Below are 20792 nucleotides of genomic sequence, written 5' to 3'. Positions count from 1 at the left end.
GTATTGGTGTTTTCTTTCTGACTTACTTCACTCTGTATAATAGGGTCCAGTTTCATCCACCTCATTAGAGTTGATTCAAATGTATTCTTTTAAATGGCTGAATAATATTCCATTATGTATATGTACCACAGCTTTCTTATCCATTCGTCTGCTGATGGGCATCTAGGTTGCTTCCATGTCCTGGCTATTATAAACAGTGCTGTGATGAACATTGGGGTACACGTGTCTCTTTCCCTTCTGGTTTCCTCGGTGTGTATGCCCAGCAGTGTGATTACTGGATCATAAGGCAATTCTATTTCCAGTTTTTTAAGGAATCTCCACACTGTTCTCCATAGTGGCTGTACTAGTTTGCATTCCCACCAACAGTGTAAGAGGGTTCCCTTTTCTCCACACCCTCTCCAGCATTTATTGCTTATAGACTTTTGAATAGCAGCCGTTCTGACTGGTGTGAAATGGTACCTCATTGTGGTTTTGATTTGCATTTCTCTGATAATGAGTGATATTGAGCATCTTTTCATGTGTTTGTTAGCCATCTGTATGTCTTCTTTGGAGAAATGTCTGTTTAGTTCTTTGGCCCATTTTTTGATTGAGTCATTTATTTTTCTGGAATTGAGCTGCAGGAGTTGCTTGTATATTTTTGAGATTAATTCTTTGTCAGTTGCTTCATTTGCTATTATTTTCTCCCATTCTGAAGGCTGTCTTTTCACCTTTCTTATAGTTTCCTTTGTTGTGCAAAAGCTTTTAAGTTTAATTAGGTCCCATTTGTTTATTTTTGCTTTTATTTCCAATATTCTGGGAGGTGGGTCATAGAGAATCCTGCTGTGATTTATGTCGGAGAGTGTTTTGCCTATGCTTTCCTCTAGGAGTTTTATAGTTTCTGGTCTTACATTTAGATCATTAATCCATTTTGAGTTTATTTTTGTGTATGGTGTTAGAAAGTGTTCTAGTTTCATTCTTTTACAAGTGGTTGACCAGTTTTCCCAGCATCACTTGTTAAAGAGATTGTCTTTTCTCCGTTGTATATTCTTGCCTCCTTTGTTGAAGATAAGGTGTCCATAGGTGCATGGATTTATCTCTGTGCTTTCTATTTTGTTCCATTGATCTATATTTCTGTCTTTGAGGCACCAGAATTTTAAATGGATGATCCTTTCCCATAAATAGAAGTCCAGAGTCCCTACTGCTTCCTTCTGGGAGCTTCCATGTCTCTTCTTGTAGCATCATAGATAAGGGAAATCAGGATTTTTCCACATTCTAAAGGAAACTTGTTACCATCTGCTCCAGGATCTGACTTATCAACCAGGGCCAACCACTGGGATTTGCGTGGAAGGATCATTAGAAAGATGTGGTCCCCTGAAGATTTTACACCATATCTGCTGCTTTAGGGACAAGCTAATAATGGCTCGGCCGGAGAAGGCGATGGCACCACACTCCAGTGCTCTTGCCTGGAAAATCCCATGGATGGAGGAGCCTGGTAGGCTGTAGTCCATGGGGTCGAGAAGAGTCAAATACGATTGAGCGACTTCACTTTCACTTTTCACTTTCATGCATTGGAGAAGGAAATGGCAACCCACTCCAGTGTTATTGCCTGGAGAATCCCAAGGATGGGGGAGCCTGATGGGCTGTCGTCTATGCGGTCGCACAGAGTCGGACACGACTGAAGCGACTTAGCAGCAGCAGCAGCAGCAATAATGGCTCTGCACCCAGAATCCTGGGTTTTCGCTGATCAGAATTCAGACTTAATGTTGCCCAGGATGTTCAAAATCACATCAGAGAGAATAATTTGTCATGAGGATAAATAAATAATACATTTGCTAGTTAGCGTGCAAATAAATGATGACTCCTGGAAACTGTAACCTATTCAAATCCTATCTTTTTGAGCAAAATTGGGCCTACCATATAGGCAGAACTGCTCCTCCATTTCTAACTTTAATGTTCCTGCTTTGGCACAGGTATTCCTTTTCATTAGAGCTTTTCAACCAGAAAAGCTAATACCGGAATATATTATACTACATATTTACCTCAAACTTAACAGGACTGAAGCCTTGGTGGAGCAGTTGACATGCGAGGAATACTAACAGCACTAAGCAGAGCAGGGGAAGGAAAGAAACAGAAATGAGATGGAGAGTGACATTGTTGCTTATACATGAATAACGTAAAAGGCAGAGTAAAATTCTCAGGTAGGAAAGCTGGTCAGAGGCAAAGTATGCTGAGATAGATTTTTTTTTTAAATGGCAAAGAGTCCAACAGTAGACATTTTCCACAACTTTTACCAAATAGTGAATTTATAGGATTAAAAAATAAAATAAAACATGTAGGTGGAGTACTAAGGTTATTGGTAGAAATGAAAGTCGGCTAATGGATTCCTATCTTTTAAGGACTTTATTGTTAGAGTCTAGATTTATAAAGAGGGATACATCCAAAAATAGAACTCATTTTTTAAAAACCAAAGAATCACTGATAGGAATTTGTGCAAGCCATAATGTTGCTCATCCCTTTACATGTTATTGATTTACCTTAGAGGAGATGAGTATAATTTTAAGAGATGGTTGGAAGACAAGACTCAGTCATTTTCACTTTATAGTACTCTATTGTGATTTTGAACTGTGGTTTTTGTGGTGCATTATTGTATAACTTTCCAAGTTATACAATAATTTGTCATACCAGCTAAGCAGCCAACTCCGTAGGAGAAATCATGCATTTTTAACTTTTTATTCTGCTATATAACACCTAGCACAGTGGTGGCCACATTAAAACCCAGTTACATATACAAAACACATCCTCCCCAGTAATACTCTTATGTGAAGGGACTGAACTGGAGCTGAGTAGTGGGCAGCCCCACAGTGCTGCCTGCAGACACATGGTCATTGCTTATGGCAATCTCTTGTGGACACTTTGAGGACAGAGATACCTCAGAATCCCCAGAATCTAGCTTGACACCTAGCACAGAGTGGGTACCCGTAGCTGGCAAATACAGAGGTCTGTTTGATTTGCAGTTCCACTTAAGGTATAAACCCACTTTGTAACCTGCAGCTCTACAGTCTTTTCCCTTCATTGTTCTCTCAAAGGATGATTAGACATAAGGTGGAACTAAAAGTCAAGAGAAGAAATTGGGTCAAATAAGCCTCAGGTGTTGAATATGACAGGAGAGAATTTGTATGACTCCCCTGGGCCCAGGAGCTGTGGAGTGTCCTTAGATGACCCGGGCAGAAGAGAGGGGGAGTTTGACAATTATGCAGAGAGGCTGGAATAGAAGCAGAAGCAGTGACTCAAAAATGGCACAGCTCCAAGCTTCGGAACCATGACGGAAGCAGGTGATGATTTGTGGAACTATCTTAGTCTCCAACAGAAACAAGAAAAGACAGTTTTGATGAAGAAGTTGAAAGGAATAGAATGTAATAGGTAAATCTGAGGAAAACTAAGCAGACAGTTTGCACGTGTGAGCATAGTAGGTGTGCTTCCACCTTGGGGTCGCTCTCCAGAGAGCCCGTGATTCCCATCTTTTCATTCTTCAGGTCCTTACTTATTCATCACTTTATCAATGGTACAGATGAACCTATTTCCAGGACAGGAATAGAGACACAGACATAGTGAATGCACATGTGGACACAGGGGAGGAGGATAGGAAGCGGAAGGTGGGATGAACTGGGAGATTAGGAGTGACATATATGTACTACAATGTGTGAAATAGACAGCTAGTGAGAGGCTGCTCTATAACACAGGCAGCTCAGCTCGGTGCTCTGTGATGACCTAGAGGGTTGGGTGGAGCGGGTGAGAGGGAGGCTCAGGAGGAAGGGGACATGTGTGTACATATAGCTGATTCACTTTGTTGTACAGTAGAAACTAACATAACATTATAATGCAATTACACTCAAATTAAAAAAAGAAAAAAAAATGAGGTTTTGCCTGGCCATCATATTGAAAACACAGCAGTCCATCTCCCCCATCCCTCTGTGTGCTTTAATGGACTTGCCCTGCTCTCCTCCATAGCGTTACTCATTTCTTAAAATACCATTTCCTTTCTTATTTATGATCTGTCTCTTTTGAGAGCAGCAAAAGAGCCATGAAGGCAGGAATGTTGGCTGTGTTAATTCTCTGCTGCCTCCTCAGCACTTAGAATAGTGCTCAGAACTTAGTAGGCATTGAATGAATGAATGAATGAATGAAGCAAACTCTCTGGAGGGAAGCACTGAGAACTGGGGATGGGAGATTTCTTGATCCATCACAAATTTTTATTTGCTAGACAATCAGATTCTCTTTCCTGGCTTCGATGTTTCGTCTGTAATATTGCCTGAGTCATGACAAGTTGGGGGTAAGAAGAACATCATATTTCCCCAGGGAAAAAACTAGACTAGTACATCTCTTTAAATTTCTTCTGCTTCATAGTCCCATGACTTTGTGAATCTAAGGTTTCATGATCTAAATATTCCATTTTTCCCCACAGTGAATCCTCCTTTACCTTTTAAATCAAATGAATATCTCAATTTTATGTGAAATCCCCAAATGGTGAACTTTATCATTGGTTTATATGTGAGTAAAATACATATATATACAAGCATGCCAATAAAATGCATATATAAACATACAAATGTGATGCTGCTGCTAAGTCGCTTCAGTCGTGTCCGACTCTGTGCGACCCCATAGACAGCAGCCCACCAGGCTCCCCTGTCCCTGGGATTCTCTAGGCAAGAACACTGGAGTGGGTTGCCATTTCTTTATCCAATGTATACACACCTATGTGTAAACATAAGATATAAAAGAAACCAAAATAATTTTCTGTGCCATTAGTCTACTAGTTATTCTATATTGGCAAATTGGCCAGTATATCCAGTTGAACCATTCGAAGCAGTTTTACTGATGTATTTTCTTTTTTACCACCTGTTCTTTAAAAGAATTGACCAGATGCAATAGACAATTCCTTAGCTGTTATTTAGAGAAAGCTTTGAGCTTGAATCAATATGATATTTCGCTCTGTAGGTATTGAAAATCATTCTACTGTTGTCACTAATTGCTTTGATATTCTGCAAAAGTACAAAGTGTCAGCTATTTATTAATAAATCTGTTTTTGTAGTAGGGGGTGCATCTTTACTGTTTATCATGTACCAGCAGTAAAAAGTACTGAAGCCCTGAGTAGAGCATGTAATGAAAGACTCTGTCAGTGTGCGGTGTATCTGCTGATTAGAAAGCAGGGATCTTGTGTAAAGGGATACACAAGAAGAAGGACAGTATACAGACAATTCTTCCAAAGCCCTCATCGCCAGTGATTACTCTTACATGGATTAAATGCTGTCAGATACAATCATTTATCAAGCAGTTGTGAAATGGGGAAATATAAAATTAAAAAGAGATTTCTGATGGCTTGTCACAGTCAGCCACTGGGCTAGGCTTGCATAGAATTCATGAGATTAAGTAGATAAAACACACATTTATTTGATTCTCTGGTGTAACTAAATTGAGAAAGGTGGTTTGCAAGACAGATATCTCATGTCTTTTAGTCAGCAGTGAGTGATAGAGAAAGCAGTCCTCTATCTTCATCTTTTCCACAGAACTCTTCTAGAGATGCAAACCGCAGCTCCAAACCATCCTGGGAAACAAAATTGTTTCCTCAGACAAGAAGGAGTGATGGGAGAATGTACTCCTCCATCATATACAAGCCACCATGTACTCAAATTTATTGCTGGATGTAGATGTCTATGAATTATTATTTGGGGAGCACTGAGAAAACTCTCTTAGTCCCCAAGGATCATTTGCACCAGCTTAGACCAGTCTCTGAAATCATCATCACTGTGTCTGACAATTACAGGGACCCAAATTCCATGGATTATTTTTTTCTCCAGGTCTAGTTTAAGGATGTTTAAGGACTAGTTTAAGGATGACACCAACAAAAATGAACTTTATCTGGACAAGAAATACAATATAGCTCCTAGGGACCCTGTGCTGGAAACTCAGAGGAGCTGAGCATGTATACATAGCCTCTAGTTCGTCCAGACAGACCACAGACTTCTGCTCTGGCAGAACATCTAAAGCTTTTCAGAACATGTGAATTAAATGCCTAATACAATATGTGCCAAGCCAATAGTGAGGAATACAAGTGACTTCTGTTTCTAGTGGGAGGAAAGTGTATAAATAAATAACTGCACACGTGCAATATGCTAACTGAGAAATGCATTATGCCGGTTAGGGTTTAAGTGGAATTAGTAACATATTGGGCTAGAGGAAAAGTTTCATTTAAGCTTTATGGAGAATGTGATTCTAGGAGGAGGCTTCTAGAAGGGTTGAGGGTCATCAGATAAACCAGGAAGTTTGAAATATTACAAAAGGCCTTTTTTCCTCGTAGTGCTCAGCGCTGACCAGTTGCACGCCTCTTTTCCTCCACTGCCTCCCAGTTCTAGATTAGTTGTCGCCACGGGTTTTGGAGACTTGAAAAGCCCCGCTGGCCTCCAGGTGCTCCATGACTACTTGGCAGACAAGAGTTACATAGAGGGATATATGCCATCACAAGCAGATGTGGCAGTATTTGAAGCCGTCTCCAGGCCACCACCTGCTGACTTATGTCATGCCCTCCATTGGTATAATCATATCAAATCTTATGAGAAGGAAAAGGCCAGCCTGCCAGGAGTGAAGAAAGCTTTGGGCAAGTATGGCCCTGCTAATGTGGAAGACACCGCAGAAAGTGGAGCTACAGATAGTAAAGATGATGAGGACATGGATCTCTTTGGATCTGATGAGGAGGAGGAAAGTGAAGAAGCCAAGAGGATAAGAGAAGAACATCTTGCCCAGTATGAGTCAAAGAAAGCCAGAAAACAAGCACTTGTCACCAAGTCTTCCATCTTATTAGATGTGAAACCTTGGGATGATGAGCCTGATATGGCAAAACTAGAGGAATGTGTCAGAAGCATTCAAGCAGATGGCTTGGTCTGGGGCTTTTCTAAACTAGTTCTGGTTGGGTATGGCATTAAAAAACTTCAAACACAGCGTGTAGTTGAAGATGACAAAGTTGGGACAGACATGCTGGAGGAGCAGATCACTGCTTTCGATGAGTATGTACAGTTTATGGATGTGGCTGCATTCAACAAGATCTAAAATCCATCATGTATCAGTGCCCTTAAATAAAAGTTTGAAAGACAAAAAATAAATAAATAAATAGATAGATAAAATATTACAAAAGAAATGACGAAAAATGAAATAGTCTTGCACAGTGCAGTGCTTCCTCTCTGACAATTGGTGCTTTGAATTCTTCCCACCCCAGCCTGATTCACATAGTTTTTTTCTTCTGTGGCAGCTTTCATTCATATAGCACTATGTAGCTTATGAGTATTTACATATGTTGTCTCATTTTATCTTCTGGCCACCTTCAAGTTTTTTCAGGCTTAGGAAAGACTGGCCAAGCACTGCAGAAAATTATCTGAGTGATGATTTTATCAACTTCTTCAAGGAGAGTACATAGCAGGCTCCAGCCTACACACATAGAAACATTAATTCATTACATGTCGTGGGTGTCATAGGGCATTAAGACTTAATCCTCTGGTTGAGAAAGCGTAGGATAGATATCCACCAAACTCATCTCTTTGTTGTCCTGACTACAAAGATATGTTTGTCAGCGTCCCCAGAAACAAAGTGGGACCAAGTGTCTAAGTTCTAGTCAACAGAACACACAGAATTGACGCATGCTGCTTCTCAACCAGCCTCATAAAATCCTCCTGTGTGCTTCTCCATACCCTTTCCCTGTCCACTGGCTGAAATGAGAGGACCCTGAAGATATAGAGAACAGAGTCATAAAAACCACCTGCCAAATACCATTATCATACTGTTATGGAAGAAAAAATAAAGTTTTATTATGTTAAGCCATTAAATTTGGGGACTTATTTCTTAAAGTGATTAGCCTTCCTTGATTAAGATGGCAGATGTATTATTTCCCAAGATTTATAGCTAAAGAAGGGCTTCCCTGCTGACTCAGATGGTAAAGAACCTGCCTGCAATGCAGGAGACCCATGTTCAATCTATGATTTGGGAAGATCCCCTGGAGAAGGGAAGGGCTACCCATGCCAGTATTCTTGCCTGGAGAATTCCATGGACAGAGGAGCCTGGTGGGCTGCAGTCTGTGGGCATGAAAAGAGTCAGACACAACTGAGCAACTGACACTTCCGTAACTAAAGAAAGAAAGAAAGATTCACCGAAAAGGAAACTTTGACCAAGGCAAAATGGAAAGTAGAGAATGGAAACTCCACTTGAATGCACACTATGTGACTCTAGAGCCCCTACTCTTACTGTTCTCCCCAGCATCTTCTCTATATAGAGACGAAGGACTGCACAAGAACTAGGCCCAGCATAAAAGTTCTTTAATCACCAGTGATTTGGTGACTACCTACAGCCAGCTGAATTACACTTTGGCTTTGAGAATAAAGTCCCAATGGTGTTCCCCTCAAAAGTTATAGCTCAGTTGGTAAAGAATCCTCCTGCAATGCAGGAGACCCCGTTTTGATTCCTGGGTCAGGAAGATCCTCTGGAGAAGGGAGAGGCTACGCACTCCAGTACTTTTGGGCTTCCCTTGGGGCTCAGCTGGTAAAGAATCTGCCTGCCTTCGGTATGGGAGACCTGGGTTTGATCCCTGGGTTGGAAAGATCCCCTGGAGAAGGGAAAGCCTACCCATTCCAGTATTCTGGCCTGGAGAATTCCATGGACTGTATAGTCCATGGGGTTGCAAAGAGTCAGACATGACTGAGTGACTTTCACTTTTCATTTTGAAAAGTTAGCTGAGCGTTGGCCTTTTCATTTCTGCTAGGAAACTGGCATGCCTCCCAACATCTCCTACCCAGTACCAGAGAGACACATCTGTCTCTTTGTTCTGCAACTTTGTCACTTGAAGCATCATCTACAGACCAGGAGCGTGGGCATCCCGAGGAAGTTATTAGAAATGCAGAATTGAAGCCTACTGAACCAAATATGCATCTTAGCTAAATCTCCAGGTGATTCTTATGCACATTAAATTTTGAGAAGTGTGGGTCTGCTGCTGCTGCTGCTGCTAAATCACTTCAGTCATGTCTGACTTTGTGTGGCCCCATAGACAGCAGCCCACCAGGCTCCACCATCCCTGGGATTCTCCAGACAAGAACACTGGAGTGGGTTGCCATTTCCTTCTCCAATGCATGAAAGTGAAAAGTGAAAGTGAAGTCGTTCAGTCGTATCGGACTCTTCATGACCCCATGGACTGCAGCCTACCAGGCTCCTGCATCCATGGGATTTTCCAGGCAAGAGTACTGGAGTGGGGTGCCATTGCCTTTTCCGAGTGTGGGTCTACAGCATCACTATAGCTTGAGATTTGCTTTCCTGACTTAGAGTATCCCAGCATTTGTTGTATGTTCTAACCAGTATCCTCTTCATCTCGGCAAGTCTCCGTGCATTCTCTTACCTTGACCACACCCTTCTCTGGCTGCAAGTGTGTTGACTTCCAGATACCTGCTTTGACTCACTTCAGGCCTGAGTTTTGCTTCCTTTCATGTGATCTAGCCATCCGAGATTGAGAATCGGGTTCCACAAGCAGGCACCAGCTCTTATAAAGTAGATGTGCACTCAAGGGAGTAGGATTTTAGGTGCTCTGTAGTTAATTGAAGTGTCATATTAGCTCCAGGTATTAAATGGGAATCTATGAAAAATGAGTCCCTGATTAATCAATGACTAGGTCAGCCTCTAGTAGAGGGAAAAGATCAGGACATAACGGGTTATCCTGGGAGGACCTGCAATGTTAGGTGTTCATTTTTGGACTGATTAACATTGGATAATTCTCCTCCAGGCTTCCCAGGTGGCTCAGTGGTCAAGAATTTGTCTGCCAAACAGGAGACCTGAGTTTGATCCCTGGGTTCGGAAGATCTGCTGAGGAGGAAGTGACAACCCACCCCAGTATTCTTGCCTTAAAAATCCCAGGGACAGAGGAGCCTAGTGGGCTATAGTCCATGGGGCCACAGAGAGTTCGACATGACTTAGCAACTAAACAGAACAGAATTATCTTCCACAACAAAACATGTTGGCTTATTTGCCTCTTATGGCATTATAAAAACTAAAACTAATACTATCAGCTTCCTCCTTTCAAATGAGAATGTATCACTGCTCGTAACTGAAATACCTCAAGTGTCAGCAGAGAAGGGTGATAGCGTCTTTTTTTGTGTCTTCTGCATTTATTGCCACTCAGGCATCTGGCTTTGAGAATCAGCCAAGAATAGAAGCACAGAGGCTTGTACTCTGAGATAACACAGAGCTGTAGTCTCTGAACAGGGTGACTCAAACAATTTTGTAGGTCAAAGTTAGAGTTTCCGGACTTGAAATTCAATTACTCAAAAATGATTCACATCTCTTTTTTGATCGGGAATCTTAACATGTGACCCATTGTTCTTCAACTGCTAACAAGTAAGCAGGGTTAGTGGCATCATTGGCAGCTGGCTTTGGAATGTGGTGGAGAGCAGTGTGGGTTCCTGGGCCCTGTGGCTGAGTCTCAGTTCTGCAACCATCCTTACTTGTTCTGTGAGCTTGTAGAAGTTGTATAACCTCTCTAGATCTCAGTTTCCTCTCTAAAAATGGATTCACAGAGTTCTTCTAAGTTAAATAAGACATGAAAATATTGAGTTGGTCAAAAAGTTCATTCAAATTTTTCTGTAACAGCTTTTGGAAAATCCTGAGTGAGCAGTTTTGGCCAACCCAACATTTAGAACAGAACAGACAGAAATACAGGATCATCAAGAAGAATCAGCTCTTATCTTTTGCACCCATTTTCACCACTGTCATCTTTAGCAAGTGTAGAAAGAAAGGATTTAAAATAAACTAGTCATTATCTTTGGCTGAAATGTATTCCTGTTTCCTGGTTGGAAAATGTATTATGTAAGCATTGAAAACAATCATATTGGATGCCAGTAGCACTATAGATGGGGACCCTAGGCCACCAAGAGGCCCCATGAAGGCATTGGACATAGAGGTTAGAATAATAATTGCTTAATTCACTTTGTTGAATATTGTCCTTGCCTCCTCCCTTACTGATAGTCTAGCTTTCCAAAGATTTCCAGTCTGATTTCCCCTGTGATCTTCATTATTCACGGCCACAGGGTTCTTAAATTGATCCAAGACATTTAAAACAAAGTATTGTTTTGGAATTCCTCTATCAGTCCCTGGCTTTGGAAGTTCTGCTTTGAAAGCAAGGTTTGTTACAGTGATCAGTATCAGTATGATAAAGAACAACAGCTTAGTCGTCAACTTATCCTGGTTCACATGCCTCTTAAGACTTGAAGTGTCTTGTGTGATTCTGATATTTCATCTCACATTTCCCTCTTCTCTGTTGTCCAATCATCGTTAATGATACCAAAGTACAACACACTTTCAGGGTGCTGTGTCCCCTTCAAATCTTTTCAGAACTGATTTAATACCATTTTACGGGTCTGTGCAATTCATCTAAACCCTTAAATCATTTTTCTTTCCCCAGCTTAAAGCCTTTCAATTCTATACCTCCACTGATAAGGCTTAACATTATAACAGCTTAAGATGTTCTTGCTCTTAGACGTGTAAGGGGAAATAACTGTTGTATCATTGCCAGTGTTTATCATGGAGTTTTTTATGGAGCACATCACAGAGTTTTGAAACAGCCAACACTCACAAAATTCTATTTTCATATTTAGAAAATGTCTTTGAGCAGGAAGTGACAATTGTGGCCAAGCTAACTGTGACTTGATTCTAGTATATTTTCAGCACTGTTATTTTCAGAATAACCAAAGCCTCACATTAAACATATTACTTTTCTTCAAAAACAAATATTGAAAAGCAAAGAAAAAATCTATTATGCATTGCTTATAAAACAAAGTTGAAACTTTTTACTTTTTTCTTGAAAGTTATAGTTTTTCTGAGCACCTATTTCATTTCTACAAACAATATTTTTCTTCATTCAGTGTAACTACTTTTCTAGTTTTGCCTTCCTAAGTATGTCAGTAATAACTGCTCTTTTTTAAAAATTTTCTCAACATTCTTATTATTGTGGAATAATTATTTTGGCACACTCCATAGTCCCTGTTCTTTGAGGATAAGTTTTCATGTCGTATTCATTATCACAGCCCTTATTTACATGGAATGATTCCTTGGATATAGTAGATACTTGTTAAACATTTCCTGAAATTTTAATAGATTCATAAATGGAAGTAGCATAAAATATGAACTGGAAGTACCGGGTTATAATTCGGATTCTTCCCCTAAAAATATGACTTTGGGTAAATGTGGCAGGTAGACTGTTTAAGGTGATGCGTAATCTCTACCTCCTAATGTCCATATGCCTAAATGATCCCTTTCTCTCAAGTGTACACATTTCCATGACTTGCTTTTAGCCAATAAAATTCATTCAAGTGTTGAAATGTAAGAGATTAAATGGTTACATTGCATAACATTATAGTGCCCGACCTGATGGGGTTTCTTTCCCTTGCCAACTTTGAGGAAACAAGTAGCCACGCTGGGGAACTATACGTGGCAAGGACTGTGACTGGCCTGTCGGAGCTGAGGGAGTCTGCTAAGCAGTAGCCAGTAAGAAACTAAAACCCTCAGTCCCACAACCACAAGAATTGAATTCCTTCAACAGCTGAATGAACTTGAAAGTGGATTCTGTCCCAGTTGAATCTCACATGAAGCTCCCAATTTGGGTGACATCTTTATTGCAGCCAGGTGATAACCTAAGTAGGGGACACAGATAAGCAGTTTTCAGACACATGACCCACAAAACCAGCAAGTAGTTGTTCTAAGCTGCTATGTTCCTGGTAATACCATTACACAGTAGTAGAAGACTAATACAGTAAGTTACACACTGAAGCTCCAACACTTTGGCCACCCAACGTGAAGAGCCAACTCACTGCCAAAGACACTGTAGCTGGGAAAGACTGAGGGCAGGAGAAGGAAGGCACAGAGGATGAATGGTTGGGTGGCATCACCCACTCAACAGACATGAGTTTGAGCAAACTCTGAGAGATGGTGAAGGACAGGGAAGCCTGGCGTGCTGCAGTTGGTGGGGTTGCAAAGAGTCAGACACAACTTAGTGACTGAACAAGAGCAATAACTCACTGAATACTGGTCTTCATAGTTGTAAAATGGAAATAAAGTTGTCTGTCCTACCTTGCTTATAGTATTATAAGTAGTTAAAATGAAAAGATTATGTGTTGAAGAGCATTTAAAAATTCTAAAACACTATATGAGCATTGTATTTTAAGGGAAACACTTTACTAATGTGATTTCATTTATTCTTCCAACAACACTTTGAAGAATGTGATATTACCATTCCTTTTTTATAGCCAAGGGAACTGTTACCTATCAGATGAAGAATCTGAATCTCAGAGAGGTCAAGTAACGAGCTTAAGGCAACACAGATTGTAATTGGTAGAGCTCAGATTTAAACTCTGTTTTAAATTCCAAACCCTAGCACTTTCTACTGATTGCTAGTAAGACAAAGTATATTTAAAACCATGTAGCACCCACACCTATGTCTATATGCTTTCAAGAGTCTACAGGGTAAATTAGCATTTTAAAATTCTAATTAAATATCGTAATTCTTAAGTTTAATGAAGTAACCTAATTTCCCTAAAACAATTCATCACAAATTCTATATCCTATAACAAGTATGATTCAGCAACAACAACAACAGACATTTATTAGGGGCTTATTATATGCCAGGTCATCTTTGAGCACATAACTTGTATTGTCTTAATTAACAAGAAATAGAAAACAAAATTTTTAATTAATGATATTTTTCCAATAAATTATCACCTTTATGTCGCTTTTGTTGCTCTTAGAAAGTAACCAAAATAAACCTGGAAAACTAATTTCTGTTCTCTGTTATATTAAGAGCTTGTTACATCATTTTCTAGAAACTGAATAAACATTAATGAAGGATAGAGAGATTATGCAAATAGCACTTGTAGCAAATAATATTAATCTTTAAGTCCTGCTGTGGCCAATGGGTAGCACATTTCTGGTCTCTTGCTGTAACTTAATTACTCTTTCTCAGAGGAGAACTTGATATCCATTGGGCCATTCTGTGACCAAGTAGACTCATGATGCTAGAAAAACAAGAAATAGGACCCACTCTCTGTTTCTCTCTCTAGATGTATAACTCCTTGATCAAATAGAAGGGCCATCACCTTAATCCATACCTCTTCAGCAGTAGAAAGATGAGGCCAGGGAACTTCTTGAAGGCTCAGATGAGCAGGCACATTTATCAGGTATACTTTACCTGAAGGGCTTTAATTTTAATCCTACCAGGGAAACAGTAGGTACTTGCATTTTGGCATCAGGTTCAAACTGCTTTCTTTCTTTCATTGCCACCAAAACAGTTGATGCTTTAGAGTTACTTGTCTGTGTGTGTCGTTCGCAATCAGTTGGGACATTAGGGACAAGAGTGGTGAGTGATTGGCTCCCAGAATTGTCAGTTGTGCCCTTTAACCATTGGAGGTTCTGTTGCATCACCCTCTGGTTTTGGTGAACACCTTTATTGAATTATTTTGGAAAATCTATGAAAATAACTCCCAAACCTGTATTACTCTTTGCTTATCAAATCCTAGTCCAACTGCCTCCAACTTCTAACCATTTACACTGGAATATCATATTGTACCTTGAAATTAGGCCTTCCCAGGTGGTGCTAGTGGTAAAGAACCTACCTGCCAATGCAGGAGACATAGAGACCTGGGTTCGATAACCCTGGGTTGGGAATATTCCTTGGAGGAGGGCATGGCAACCCACCCCAGCATCGTTGCCTGGAGAATCAATCCCCTGGACATAGGAGCCTGGCGGGCTACAGTCCATAGGGTCACAAGAAGTTGGACACAGCTGAAGTGACTTAGCATGCATACACACACATCTTGAAATAAACCACTTTGATTCCTAAATTATGATGATGAACATTTGGAGCACTAGTTAAACCTGTAACGTTTCAGCTCCTTCCCCATTGGTTCTTGATTGGATTATAGAAACTGCATTTTTAATCAGTACCAGAGATGATTCATATGATACAAGAGTGTTTAATAAAGTATGTCAACTTGAGAGGTTAAAGACCTCTCAATTACTCTTTGGCAATATCTTTTTCTCTTTAATGACCCTGGTGCACCATGAAATCCATATTATACTGTGTTACTATGTTTCCAACTTAACTGTAGTCACCTTTGATGTCAGGGCTGGTCACATCCTAAATTTGATTTCTAACCTAAATAGTGATTTTATGACAAGCCTCCAGATGCATCAGAAACTTTACTCAATCAAACACTTTCAGATATTTTAAAAAATTCTCCTTATGGAAAATGGCAAACATATACAAAAGTGGGGAGAATAGTTTAATAAAACTCTGTATACCCCTTGCTAGCTTCAACAGTTAACCATTCATCTATACTTCATTCATTTCTCCTCATCTCTGATTCTTTTGAAATAAATCTCAGACATATTTCATTTGTAAATGTTTCAGTTCAGTTCAGTTCAGACGCTAAGTCTTGTTTGACTCTTTGCGACCCCATGGACTGCAGCATGCCAGGCTTCCCTGTCCATTACCAACTCCTGGAGCTTGCTCAAACTCATGTCCAAGTCGGTGATGCCATCCAACCAAGGGATGCTGTCCCCTTCTCCTCCTGTCTCCAATCTTTCCCAGCATCAGAGTCTTTTCTAATGAGCCAGCTCTTTGCATCAGATGGCCAAAGTACTGGGGCTTCAGCTTCAGCATCAGTCCTTCCAATTAATATTCAGGACTGATTTCTTTTAGGATTGACTGGTTTGATCTCCTTGCAGTCCAAGCATACCAAATGTTTTAGTATGATTATCAAAAAGGTAATCTTTTATAAAATCTCACTGCCATTTTCATGCATATAAAATAATCAATAATTTCTTAAACCAGCAAATTTCCAGTTAGCATATATTAAAATTTTCTCAAATCTTGATCTATCATCATCACCACACCCCATCCTCCTCCTCCTTCAACTTATCATCATCTATTCGTCTTCCCTAATTTTTAGCTTGAGCAGTCAGACTCCAAATGAAAAAATAAACATCGACTTCGGTTGCTGTATTCCTTAGATCTGTTTTTAAGTTTGCTTTCCATATTTCCTTTCTTTCCTCCTTTACTATTTATTTGTTTAAGATACCAGGTTATATTTTCCTGTAACATTTACCACAGAAATTGTTTGCATTGCCTCTGTTCCTTTTATTTCCTGTAAGTTGGAGAGTTGATCAGATTCAAATTCTGATCTTTACATAGGAATACTTCAGAAGTAGAACCATTTGTTTTCTTTAGAGGTTTCATCCTATCTACCTGTCTCTATTTTTGTGATGTTAGCAGCCATTGCTAATCAATATCTTAGTCCATTGTTTTGTTATGGTACCTTATATGTGATACAGTAATACTCGAATTCTTTCATTTTTTTCTTTATTCAATAGCTAGAATATTGCCTGGAAAGAGAGAAAATTTACTTTATTAACAACTTATTTCCTTTGAGGTGTGTTCCTTTTGGGAAAAACAGGAGAAATACCTGATTCTTTCCTTTATTTACAAATTTTCATTAGGTTCCAAAGCATCTTTCAAAGATGACCAGGGAGTTTAGAATAATAAATATGATGGATTTTCATGCATTTGAAGTGCTCCCATTCATTGTTGTAATTGTCCTCATTGATCCTCAGATTTTCTTATTTCCTTTCCCAGATTTTTTTGAATCATGATTCCTTTTCTAGCTTTCAATCTGCTATATTTACCAAATGTGACACATGAGCCCAGCATCCCTCAGCTTTTGTTCCTAATTGCTCACTTGCTCCAGTGACACTTGGAAGAAGAGTGGGACTAAGTATAAACTCTACTCTGCTTTATGTCAGTTGTGTTTTTGATGATGTCCTGTAGGGAGTCAGACACAGGAGTCTGGAGTTACATGAGGCAAAGCTTGGAGATGAAAGTGTAGGAAGCACTTTCTCATAAGCAGTAGTAGAAACATCAGAGACAATGGAATTCCCCAGGGATATTGAGAGATAAGACCCTTATAGCTCCAGATTACACAAACATGTAAAGAGCAGGCAAGGAAAATTGATCCTGAGAAAGAAACAAAGAGTGGCCTGAGACAAAACTGGGCAAGGACAGTGTGACTTATGAGAAGCCAGAGTAGAGGAAAGGAAGTATTTTGTGAACAACCAGTAGAAGAGGGCTTAGAGTCTCTTGAATCTGTCATTCAAAAGGCAATTTTGTGACCTTTATTAGATGAGTAAAGAGTAGCTCGGATCAGTTACACAACATGCCTCAAAATCATAACCGATAAAAAGTTGAATGAGGCTCCAAACCCTGGTAGTCAGATTCCAAATCCTCTGCTCTGGCCACTATGCAATGCTGATCAATCAACTGCATTGTAGTTCGCTGGCAAATTGCAATCCACATTATCCCTGGAGGTGTCATCATTCTGACATCCTAGCTTGATGGGATATAGAGTCTATTTGGATTTCCCTGATGGCTGCAACACAGATCTGAAGTCTCTTTACTCTTGGCCTCATATAAAATGTAAGAAAGAGGCCAGATTCTCTAGATCTTCTGGCATCAGTAGTCTCTGCTCTGAAGTGTGATCCTTCAGCCCGTAGCTGCCCAAAGAGTAATTAGTATGTACATGTGAGGAAGAAGGATCCCCACGTATGTGCATTTGTGTGTGTACATACTGATGCTGATGACATTTCTGTGGTCAAGGACTGCTGTACATTTTCTCATTGTTTAACCACAGTTCTAAACACTCTGTAGATTAATGGACCTGGCCTTGACAGAGCCAAGCTTGGTCAGTTCCAGACTCCCAGCCCTGAAATTATAGTAGCTATGTCGGTTAAGAATGGGGAGACTGGTGGGCTACAGTCCATGCGATTGCAGAGTTGAATACAGCTGACTAACCCTTTTCCAGGTTAAGAATAAGAAGGAAGAAGGAAGAATCAGCAGTATTTCAGAAACAGGCTTTTAATCAGAGAGCTAGAACTCTACTCAATTCGCCTCAATCAAGTTCTCTGCTTTTTCTCCCAAAGCTCCTCTAGCTAAGATTCTAATCTTGCAAAATTTATCTCTGTGGTACCTGTTCTCATATTATGTTCCCTTCATGGGTCATCCTTCCCCTTCAGAGTTCTGTTCTGTTCATTCATTCGTGCATCATTCATTCACACATCATTCATTCATTGGTTTGCTTCTTTGTTTAGAAAGTGTGGTGGCTTTGCTCTTGCTGTTCTTTCTCCCACAAAGCCCCTATCCTTCCCATCATCTTATCCATCACCTTACTCCTCTCACTACACTGGACTTAGTGACCCTCCTCTGTGCTCTCCTAACACTAGCTGCATATTCTACCAGCGTATGTCACAGGGAAGTTATCTGTTTCCTCTTTGAGTAAGGTCACCGAGAAAGAGGAAAAGTTTTATACATCGTCGTGTCTGACATATGTAGGAGCTCAATAATAAATATTTGTTGTGGTGAACAGTACTTGTTTAGAGCACTATATGAATTGGGTTTTCTGAGTGTTCAGGGATCGATAAGGTCTGAAATATCACTGAAGTGCAGCTGAACTCTAGGGCTTTTATTTGAATTCAGTTCAGTTCAGTTCAGGTGCTCAGTCGTGTCTGACTCTTTGTGACCCCATGGACTGCAGCACGCCAGGCTTCCCTGTCCATCACTGACTCCCAGACCCTGCTCAAACTCATGTCCATTGTGTCATTGATTTATTTGAATTACTATTCACATATATATATATATACATATGACTTTACATACGTACATTTACACACACACATATATATATATATGATCTTCAATATAAAGCTGTAATATAAGCCTGGGGGTATATATGCATATGTATTAAAGGAAGATATAGCTCTGGATGTGTAGGCTACAAGCAGGTATATTTGGCAAGTCCCATATGGAATCTACAGGAGTGAGACAGCACTTGTAACTTTAATGGGGCAACTTAAATTTCCTCTCCTTCGTGTCCCCACCACCTCCTTTTTGTATCTGGGTCTCCTTAGTTTGAAAGTGTATAACATTAGCTACTTGTATGCCCAGTAGATAACTTAGAATGATCAACTCCTTCACATCGAAAGTTTACTTCCCTTACAGTTTAAGCTCTAAGCAACAGGAGGGTCAAGGTCATGCCTTATCTGTATGTGTTGCCAGTAAATGTGTAGACTGAAACTGCAACATAGTGGAAACTTGGTGAGCTCTCAAGGGTTAGCAGATACCTGTGGAAAGTCTATGCATATCACTTAGTTTAAACAGAGTGAGATGTGAGGGCACAAGGCACATGATTTCTGATGGAGCTCCTGGAACGTGTGACTCTGTCCTCAAACCGAAATAGAAGCAAAAACCTCTCTGGGTTTGGGTTATGCGGAAACTTTTCAAATCATCAACAACCAATGAAAAAGGATCATTTCACTGTGAGTCCTCTGAGGTTTCCTTCCCAGGGCCTCACTGAAGATGGGGTAAAGATGACTGGATTTTTTTTTTTCAGAGGAAGCTTACCTTGCTGCTTTGTGAGAGTTCAGATGTACATTTAGTGTTTGAAAGATTCCCCAGATATAAAGAGAGAGGTTCAGCAAAAAGTTATTGGGCCTTGAATAATTTTATCACCACCAACAGAGACCAAAAAAATGACCATCTATTTATAATTCTAAGAATTATCCTTTTTCATTGTGTTCATGAAATGTGGTCTTTTGTATGTCTAGAAGAAATGTCATCCCTAAATATTTAATACTATTGGGTTTCCAACTTGAAAAGAAGAAAAAATTGGAAGAAAAAGAATACTTTCAGTGACAATTCTTTGAATTTTTGATGCCTGCTTCCTTTTACACAGTACAATGAATGTTTCTCAACAAATTAATCAGGCTGTTACATAGGAAGCTTTCTGTTAGACTTTGCTTCTTTTATTGGTGAGATCACTTTTATAAAGTTTCTAGGATTTGCTTCTAGAATGGTATGTATGTGTTTCTTTCTAGCTCTCCCTTGTGAACATCTCTCATTTCCCAGGATGGGAGAAGACCAGTTGCAATTATTCTGAGTTAAGCCTCTTTTAGTTTTTATTGAAATCTAATTGACATATGTCATGGTATTAGTTTTAAGTATACAACAATTAGGACTTCGCAGGTGGCTCAGTGGATAAAGAACCTGCCTGCAATGCAGGAGACCCTGGAGATATGAGTTCGATTCCTGGGTCAGAAAGACCCCATGGAGGAGGACACAGCAACCCACTCCAGTATTCTTGCCTGGAGAATCCCATGGACAGAGGAGCCTGGCAGGCAATAGTCCAGTGGATCACAAAGAGTCAGACATGACTAAAGCAACATAGCCCGCATATACATATAACAATTTGATATCTGTGTATATTGCAAAATTGCAATTATAATAAATTTAATTGGCAATGGCACCCCACTCCAGTACTCTTGCCTGGAAAATCCCATGGACGGAGGAGCCTGGTAGGCTGTAGTCCATGGGGTCGTGAAGAGTCGGACACGACTGAGCGACTTCACTTTCACTTTTTACTTTCATGCATTGGAGAAGGAAATGGCAACCCACTCCAGTGTTCTTGCCTGGAGAATCCCAGGGACAGTGGAGCCTGATGGACTGCCATCTATGGGGTCGCACAGAGTCGGACATGACTGAAGCGACTTAGCAGTAGTAGTACATCACCACACAGTTACAGATTTCCTTTTTCTTGTGATAACTCTCCTAGCATCTTTCAAGTGTATGATACAATATTGTTATTGTATATTGTATAACAATAACTGTGTTAACCATGCTGTACATTGCATGCCCA

At 40.0% G+C, this 20792-nt stretch overlaps 1 protein-coding gene and 1 long non-coding RNA gene across 2 annotated transcripts in view; both read left to right on the top strand.

Moving 5' to 3' along the window:
- LOC133257379 (uncharacterized) overlaps positions 1-20792 on the top strand; it is a 412549-nt gene that overhangs the window by 234849 nt on the left and 156908 nt on the right. The gene's annotated exons all lie outside the window — the stretch shown is intronic.
- LOC133256485 (elongation factor 1-beta-like) lies at positions 3299-7154 on the top strand. Its single transcript, XM_061431315.1, has 2 exons — positions 3299-3399; positions 6318-7154. Exons 1-2 carry the CDS (start codon positions 3299-3301, stop codon positions 7078-7080), a joined length of 864 nt encoding a protein of 287 aa, XP_061287299.1. The 3' UTR covers positions 7081-7154.

Source organism: Bos javanicus, chromosome 11 (genome assembly GCF_032452875.1).
Source record: "Bos javanicus breed banteng chromosome 11, ARS-OSU_banteng_1.0, whole genome shotgun sequence".
Taxonomy (NCBI): domain Eukaryota; kingdom Metazoa; phylum Chordata; class Mammalia; order Artiodactyla; family Bovidae; genus Bos; species Bos javanicus.
The sequence above is the reverse complement of the archived record's forward strand: the minus strand, read 5'-3'. Positions and strand labels throughout refer to the sequence as shown.